Source organism: Arachis hypogaea, chromosome 4 (genome assembly GCF_003086295.3).
Source record: "Arachis hypogaea cultivar Tifrunner chromosome 4, arahy.Tifrunner.gnm2.J5K5, whole genome shotgun sequence".
Taxonomy (NCBI): domain Eukaryota; kingdom Viridiplantae; phylum Streptophyta; class Magnoliopsida; order Fabales; family Fabaceae; genus Arachis; species Arachis hypogaea.
The window spans coordinates 118,401,827-118,411,713 of NC_092039.1; the positions used below are offsets into that span (position 1 = coordinate 118,401,827).

The 9,887-nt window shown below is 30.1% G+C and overlaps 1 protein-coding gene across 1 annotated transcript; it reads left to right on the top strand.

The window, feature by feature from the left end:
* Positions 1–8,474: 8,474 nt before the first annotated feature.
* LOC140184240 (uncharacterized mitochondrial protein AtMg00810-like) lies at positions 8,475–9,389 on the top strand. The gene has a single exon (XM_072234553.1). The coding sequence runs from the start codon at positions 8,475–8,477 to the stop codon at positions 9,387–9,389; it is 915 nt and encodes a 304-aa protein (XP_072090654.1).
* Positions 9,390–9,887: the final 498 nt, after the last annotated feature.

Genomic DNA, 9,887 nt, shown 5'->3' on the forward strand with positions numbered 1-9,887 from the left:
ATACTTTTTATGATGAGATCTATATATGATTATTATATTATTGTAATAGAATATTACTTATTAGTGGTGTATAATTAAAGTAATGAGTCTCTAAATCCCAACCTCTTTTTGGTTTTTTCTAAAACTCAATAAAGACAGAATGATCAAAGCACCCACCCTAGCTTGCTTTTTTAGGTGGCAGGTCACCTTAGCTTTTTGTGTATTCTTGAATCCACATGGTGACAACTCTCTCACTGTTTTTTGTACTTCTATGTGTACAATACGAATTTAAAGCACATGCATGTGATTATTAAGTGTACTTAATGGTAATAAAAGAATAATCTGCAGATTCTGATTTATTAGTGTTTTCATTTGAAATTTATTTGGGTTGTTGAGGCTAGGGAGTTTAAATTTAAATCAATTTAAATTAATTTATTTATTTAATTTAATTCAAATTAAAAATTGATTAAAATCGTATCAATTTAAATTTGATTGGACTCTATTTGATTATAATCGAATTTCGGATTTACTTTTCATTATCGATCCAATCAAATTCAAATACCACAATGTGGTATAATATTATTATTTTATTATTATATTTATAATTATACTTATAACATGTTTAATTTATTATACATTTTATATTATTCATGTCTTATTATTATTTAATAAATATTTTATGTTTAAAATGTAATTTATTTATTTATTTTAACTAATTTATAATTTTATTTTTATTGTTATATTATTGTTAATTTTTTAAAATATTGTTGAGACTTATTATATTATTGTTAGTTATTTAAATTTTGATGTTGAAACTTGTTATATATATATATATATATATATATATATATATTAGTTTACAAAATTGCAAATCAAATTCAATCTAAATTGTTTGAAATTAGATCGGATTGGATAAATTTTTTTTTTAAAATCATCCAATTTAAACTGCACTACAAATAAAATTAGTGTTCGAATTAAATGAATTTTTAACTTATAAAAACATATCCAAACCTTACCACAAATACTCCTGGTTGAGGTTACACAAGTTCTTCCTTTTAAAGTATTTCATCATTATACAAAAGAAGATTTTGACCCACTTGTGATTTAACATTTTAACTTCCGTTGTTCTAAGAATGTATATTCAATTTGGTTTTCAATTTAATTGAGAAAAGAAAAAAAATTATAGGAATAGTAATACAACAGCCTATTTGGAATATATATTAAAGTAAGATTGATAATATTAGATAATTATGACTGGAATTGTGAATTGATTTGAGTTAGTGTTTGGAATACATACATTTATATTACTATATAAATCAAATAATTGAATTCAATTTAATAATTTGGAATGCATATGAAACTAATAAATACTCCTAGATGTATATTGGATTATTGGTGTTGATTTTTTTTATTTTTTTGGGTCTGTTGATGTTGAGTTTTGTTAACCATAAAAGAAAATTTATTTATATACTTTATGAGTTAAAAAAAAACCTCTTTTCTTTTCCTTAATGGTAGGGTGTCTTTTGTTTTTCCAAGTTTAAGATGAAATCCATTAATAAGTATAAATCATATATTATATATTGATCCGATTCTGACTCTGATTTAATTTACTTTTAGTTTATAGATTCTTATTCATCATTCTTTTTTAATTAGTGTACATAAAAATAGTTGGGAATTGAAGAAGTGGTTGTCAAAATGGCTTTTTCCATTATCAAGAAGCTTAAGGTTGCTAATTACAACGTTTAATAAATGAGTGTGCCCACTTCTTAGACTTGAGTGATAGAATGTTAGGAATTGACGGATTTTGACTTCTTATTCAACTATTATATCTTAATTATTATTAATACATGTACCGCCAAATTATTTATGATAAATATATTAATAAAAAATTAATATTAGTTTCTATTTATTTAATTAATAAAACTAACACACCTATTTAGGTTTAATTGAAATATAAGACACAAAATTATAAGAGCTGATGTGCTTTTGAAACACACATTTGGTCCTCAAAATTAATTAAAATAATACTCAAATTAGTATTTGAAATTAATTAGACTGATTAAATAATTATTATATTTTCAAAGGATTACACATATATTAATTTAATTTAAAAAAATTAAATATTAATCAATTTTAAAAAATATAATAATAAATTAAAATAGTCATTTATTTAATTAATTTGATGACTAGTCACAAAATTATTAAATTAGGTGTTATCATCTATATAAAAGACTAATTTAACTTATATTTGTTTTTTTTAAGTTTAAAATTAAAATTCAATTAACACACAAATAAATAATAAGTAACCTGCTTTTGGAATTGACTAAAGGATTTGGTCGGTGAGTTGATGACTAATCTTTGTCGTCTGTACCACCCCATTAGCTTAACAAATTACAAAAGTCAAGCAAAATTAAATTCAAACAGATCCACATATATTTGTGGCACCAAATATCCGAAGCTTTTTTTTCTTCCCTTTATCAACAACTCTAATAAGTGACTTAGGTTCTCAACAATGGACCGAAATTGAAACTCTCAAATTAAATTTATGTTTTTAATTAAATTTAACATAATGTGTCATATTAATAAATTCTGACACAATCAGTAATAGAAGTGACAAAAATACTAATGTGATCAATTTAAAATTTTTGAAAAATAAATTTAATTAAAAAAATTTTTAAAAATCAATTTAAAAAATAAAATAATCTTTTAGAAACAAATTTAACTATTTATTTATATATGTTAACTACTCGAAAATTATTTTGTGTACTTATTAATTTTAAAAAATTATTGTCTAACATCTAATTTGCATGAATTTCATATATTTGGCAATCTATTATTATGATCTTAATATTAAAATATTACTATTCATTATCTATTGCAAAGAATGATTACTGAAACTTTTATTGGTTTAGTTAGTTTTAAATTTAGTAAGCAATGTGCAATATCTTTTATTTTAGTTGAAATTGAATTCATCTAAAAAAATAAATATAATTAATAATTGTATAAAATATTTTATTATCAATACATTAAAATTAAATTGTTAAATATAAAAATAAATTAAAAAAATATTATTTATTACCAGAAAAAATTGAAATGAATATTTTTATTGTCACAATAATTAACAAATATTAAATAAAATAAATTTTAATTATTTTTTGTTATTAAATATTTTCGATTATGAATATGCGTGCAAGTTAGTAATAAGATCTGATGTGAATCATAAGTTCATAACTAAGTTTCGTAATAATAAAGAACTTTGGATATACATATACATATATACGTGATTCATGAAGAACAATCAAACACGTGTGATATTTAATTTCATCCAATGTTAGCGATATAATAATTTATATATTGTTTTTTTTTATTAGTTAAAATTTTTGAAATAAATAATATTATAATATAGTATTAGAATTTTATATATGAAAAGTTTAAAATTTAATTTTTAATAAATTTTAAAAATAAAAAATATTATAAGATAAATAAAAAAATTATGTAAAAATCAAGTAAACAAAAAAAAATTCTTGAAAAAAAGTGTTAAAAAAAAATGAGTGATATCATGATATCCAAGTTTACCTTTTATTGGATAGAAGACTAATTACAAAAGAACAAAGTATTGTTTTTGTTCTAACGTTTGGAGTAAGTCTTAAAGTTGTTCCTAACGTTTTAATCATCTTATTTAAGTCTCTAACATTTTAAAATTGACTCAATGTTGTTCTGTCGTTAGGGATCGTTAACAGAATTGGTGGCGTGACAAAATTGAGACGATTTTGAAACGTTAAGAACTTAAATATGATAAAAACGTTGGGGACAAAAATGATATATAGAAATAAATTTTAATTTTATCCTTCAATAATATCAATTTTTTATTGTACATAGTATTTAATTATTTTTTAATCACATCTAAATAAATTACAATTAATCACATTACTTTCATTCTAAATAAATTATTTTTTTATAATTTTATTCTTAAAGTAATGTAATTTTTTTATAAATAAATAAATTTTACACTTTTATTCTAAATAATGTAATTTTACTTTCATTACTTCATCACATTACTTATAATATTTTTTATAATTTTATACTTTTATTCTAAATAAATTATTTTTTTTTATAATTTTACACTTAAAGTAATATAAGTTTTTTATAAATAAATAACTTTTATACTTTTATTCTAAATAATGTCATTTTACTTTCATTACTTAATCATATTACTTATATTTTTTTATAAATAAATACATTACATATATTTTTTTATAAATAAATACATTACTTATTTTTTTTATAATGTTAGACTTAAAGTAATATAATTTTTTTTATAAACAAATAAATTTTATATTTTCATTTTAAATAATGTAATTTTACTTTCATTACTTAATCATATTACTTATAATTTTTTTTTTATAATTTTACACTTTCATTCTAATCACATTACATTATTTATTTAGAATGAAAGTATAAAATTTATTTATTTATAAAAAAATTACATTAATTTAAGTGTAAAATTATAAAAAAATAAATTTATTTAAAATAAAAGTAATGTGATTAAGTGTAATTTACTTAGATGTGATTAAAAAATAATTGAATATTATGTACAGTAAAAAATTGATATTATTAAAAGATAAAATTAAAATTTATTTCTATGTATTATTTTTGTCTCCAACGTTTTTCGTTCTATTTAAGTCCCTAACGTTTCAGAATCGTGTCAATTTTGTCTCACTGTCAATTCTATTATTAGATGTATGATTAGTAGCATAAGTAAAAGTTAGTTAAAAATTAAATTAGATGTACCAGTTAGTTAGAATTGAGGCTCAATTAGTCACAGACTTGATTAACTTCATTATAGTGCATGTATATAAACCCTCAATTGAGAAGTTCAATAACAGATTCCACTTTTTCCTTCTTTCTGTTCAATATGGTATCAGAAGCGAACCCTTCTTGAAACTTTCATAACCGTCCACTCTCTCTCTCTCTCTCTCATCCTCTCCCTCTCCTCTCTGCCATTTCTGCATCTTCTTTTCTCGATCTTCTTCTGTCTTCCTCTCTTCTTGGCTCACACGATAGAGATTGATGAGATCTTGATTGTTTCATCTCTGTTCTTGAATCGAAACAGCAATTTTCGATCAATGAGCCTCGACGAGAAGACATTCATCGTGCGTGTTCATGGAGCCTTCCGCTTCACTGTCTTCGGTTGCTTCTTCAGCCTCATCCATGACAATTGACCTGTACAACCTCTCTCCGGCTGATCAACCATGTTTGATCTTAGTCACTCAACAACTCAGTGAAGACAACTATCATTCATGGAGCCGAACTATACGAAAAACCCTCAATGCCAAGAGAAAGCTTGGCTTTATCACAGGTTCTGTTCCTCAACCTGATCCTACCACTGAACTAGAGAAATTTAAAAACTGACAGTGTGTCAATGATGTAGTGAGCACTTGGATTCTGAACTCTGTTTCAAAAAAGATAGCCACTTCACTAGTGTATACAAATTAGGCTGCTGAACTTTGGAGTGATCTGAAAGACCGATTTCAGCATGGCAATGGCCTTCGTGTTTTTGAGTTAAAACGTGATTTGATGAATCTCCGCCAAGGCACGATGACCACCTAATAATACTTTACCAAGATCAAAGTTCTTTGAGAGGAATTGAACTACTCCTACAAACTCGTACAATGCAACTGTGGTGATGCTCGAGCAATGCAAGAATTTCTTCAAGCAGAATACGTCTATTGCTTCTTGATGGGACTAGATGAGTCTTACTCTCAAATTCGGGGCTAAATCCTACTCATAGAACCTCTCCATGTGATTAACAAGGTGCTATTTTTGGTGACTCAAGAAGGAAACATTGAGCATTAGGAGCTTCCTTGAATTCACTGCCACAACCTCAGGTCGCTTTCCTCGCCCATAATCCTCATGCCACTCAGCCTCAAGGTCGTGGCCGAGGCACACTCAAGAAAGATCGTCCTCTCTGCTCTCATTGTGGCCTTCTTGGGTATACAATCGATAAGTGCTATAAGCTCCATGGGTTCCCACCAAATTTTGGCAAAGGGAGAGGTACGAGGCCATCCGTACACAATGTGTCTGTCAATTTGGAACCATCAACACCTGCCACTCCCAACCTGACCTCTGCTCAAGTTCAACAACTCTTGTCCTTACTCAATCATTACCAAATTCAGGAAATCCCAACTCCTGAATCCACAGGCGTCGCAACTCCGACAGGTATTGTTCTCAACACATCCATGATAAGGTCAAATTTACCCAATAATGCTTAGATCTTAGATAGTGGAGCCACTATACATATTGCTTGTGATTTATCACTTTTCGAGTCCATTCATACCTCTAAGAAATTTTCAATTTCTTTACTAAATGGTGACATTTTTTCTGCGAATTTCATAGGGTCAGTTTTCATCAATAACAATATTACACTCTACAATGTGCTTTATGTGCCTGAATTTCGAGTCAATTTACTATCAGTGTCTGCCTTACTTTCCAATTCTTCACTCACTGTGACTATTGGATACACTCACTTCGTTATTCAGGACAACAAGTGTTCGAAGAAGATTGGGAAGGGTAGCCTGTAACAGGGACTTTATATCCTGAGAGCTGACACCCCAACCAAGTCATCATCATATGTCTCTACTCAGTCTAATCCGGCCTTTCACACTAGTTTTAATCAAATAAATTTGTGCAAATCCCAATTATGTCATGCATGTTTATGACATGCTCCTTCTAGTGTTTTACAGCATTTTGATAACATCTTGCAATTACCAAATAAGTCAGATCATCATCACACTTGTGAAGTTTGTCACTTAGCGAAATTCAAAAGACTTCCTTTCGAATCACATAATAACATGTCCTCTAATGCTTTTGACCTTATACATTGTGATGTTTGGGTACTTTACCATATCCCAACTTATAATGGAAAACGTTTTTTCTTGACAATTGTTGATGATGCGTCTCGTTTTTGCTGGATTTATATGCTAACTCACAAGTCTGAGGCCACATACTGCTTAAAGATTTTTTTACCTTGGTTAAAACTCAATTTGGCCAAAGAATTAAGTGTTTCAGATCGGATAATGCCAAAGAACTTGCTCTCAATACATTTTTGCAGCAACGGAGACTCTTGCACCAATTCTCATGTCCTTATCATCCGCAACAGAACGCCGTCGTGGAACGCCAGCATCAACACCTCTTGAATGTTGCAAGAACATTACTTTTTCAATCCAAAGTGTACATTTTCTTTTGGGGTGAATGCATCATCACTGCTGCCTTCATTATCAATCGAACTCCTAGCAAACTTCTACATTTCAAGTCACCATTTAAACTCCTTTTTGGCAAGACACCCAACTATGATTCCTTGAGAAACTTTGGATGCCTTACCTATGCAGCAACTACTCCCAATTCTAGGACTAAATTTTGCCCAAGAGCTGATCCCTCTATCCTTGTTGGATATCCTATTGGCTATAAAGGATATAAAATTTACAATCTTCGCACCAAACAGTTCTTCATATCTGACATTTATTTCATGAAAACATCATGCCCTTTAGCCAATCCCCTCATCTTCAATTCAACACAAATCTGTTTCATGATTTTGCACTACCTAAGCCTGTTCTAGATCTTATTACATTACATTTACCACCTTCGCCTCACACCAATTCCACATCCGCATCCCATTCTCCAAACTTTTCTTCCATCGTACCCAACACCCAGCCTCAACCACCACCATTACGCCGATCTACCCGACACACTCAGCCACCATCATATCTAAATGACTATGTGTACCATACCTCAACACCATATCCTCTCACTATCTACCTTAGTACTCACAAGCTCAGCTCCAAATATCACAACTCTATTGCTCAGTTGGACATCATTCCTAAATCTCAATTCTATCACCAAGCTGTCAAGTTCAAAGAGTGGCGGCAGGCTATGCATGAATAACTAGATGCTCTCGAAGCCAATAACACTTGGGTCTTGGTCGAATTACCCAAAGCTAAACGTGCAATCGGGTGCCGGTGGGTGTACATAGCCAAATTAAAGGTTGATGGTAACTGGAGCGCTATAAGGCACGCCTCGTTGCCAAAGGCTACACTCAACAAGTAGGGATCGACTTTCGGGATACCTTTAGTCCAGTCGCAAAAATCACCACAGTCAGGACGCTCCTCACCATTGCTGCTGTCAAGAATTGGAGTCTTCTCCAATTAGATATCAACAATGTATTTTTCAACGGCCAATTAGATGAAGAAGTTTACATGGAGTTACCCTTGGGTCATCCTCAATGGAAAGGGGGATTAGTTTGCAAGCTCATAAGGTCTTTGTATGGTCTGAGTCAAGCTTCACGACAATGGTTTACCAAATTCTGTAACACTCTCTTCAGCCACGGATTCACACAACGCAAATAGGATTACTCTCTATTTGTTTTGGGTGATGGCGATGCGACTACTTTCCTCAATGTTTATGTGGATGATATCATCATTGCTACCCCCAAGCAAGAGATGGTTGACAATGTTAAACTGAAACTCCAATCAATTTTCAAGCTCAAAATTTTGGGTGACCTCAACTTTTTTTTTGGTTTAGAACTTTCACACTCTAAAGCTGGCATCGCGCTTACTCAAAGAAAGTATGCGTTGTCGTTATTGGAAGATACATGTTACTTAGGATGTAAGCCTGCCACCACGCCTATGGATGCAAATCTGAAACTTCGAGCTGGTGAAGGTGATCCCGTACCTAACCCATCCCACTATAGAAGACTGATTGGCCACCTCATGTATTTAACAATTTCCAGACCAAACATTACCTTCGCAGTAGTGAAATTGGCCCAGTTTATGTTCGATCCGCGTCTTCCCCATTTGAATGCCACTCATCAGGTCCTTTGTTACTGGAAAGCTGCACCGGGACAAGGGCTCCTTTTCTCCTTTAAGTCCGAATTCAATCTCAGTATGTACACTGATGCGGATTGGGGTGGCTGTTTAGATACGAGGCGATCCACCACTGGGTATTGCACTTTTTTTGGTGATTCTCTGATATCGTGGAAGAGTAAGAAACAAGACGTGGTTTTCAAAAGCTCGACCGAGGCTGAATATCGGGCATTAGCAAATGCTGCTTGTGAGGTCCTTTCGCTCGTTGCCTTGCTAAAATTCATGCACATTGAGGTCCACTCAGCCATGGTATTTTGCGATAACATATCGGCTATTCAGATGTCTACCAATCTAACGTTACATGAAAGGTCGAAACATATCAAAATCGACTGCCACTTTATTCAAGAGAAAGTCGCTTATGGAATTATCAAGCCGGTGCACGTTTCAAACAAGCATCAACTTGCGGATATTCTCACTAAAGCATTCCCTGCACCTCAGTTTCAATTTCTCATGGCCAAGTTAGGAACATACAACATGTATACTCCAACTTGAGGGGGCTATTAGATGTATGATTAGTAGCATAAGTTAAAGTTAGTTAGAAATTAAATTAGTTGTACCAATTAGTTAGAATTGGGACTCAATTACTCACAACTTGATTAACTTCATTATATTGCATGTATATAAATTCTCAATTGAGAAGTTTAATAACAGATTTCACTTTTCTCTTCTTTCTGTTCAATATCTGTTAATAGATTCTTAACGGCAGAATAACATTGAGTCAATTTTAAAACATTATGAATTTAAATAAGATAATTAAAATGTTAGAAACAGCTTTACAACTTACCTCAAATATTAGGAACAAAAACGATCGTTTACTTTACTTGAATACAAAATTACATATACGTTGTTTTTAAAGATCGAATTCGAGACATGATGTTTGAACAATCTAAGCCATTATCATTTGTAATAGTTGTCTTGATTAGACACATCTCATACTTATCCTTAATAATGTAGAATAATAATAATAATAATAATAATAATAATAATAAT

What these genes read in the sequence shown, in the direction of transcription:
- LOC140184240 (XM_072234553.1), top strand. Translation starts at nt 8,475, where the DNA reads ATGGTTGACAATGTTAAACTGAAACTCCAATCAATTTTCAAGCTCAAA.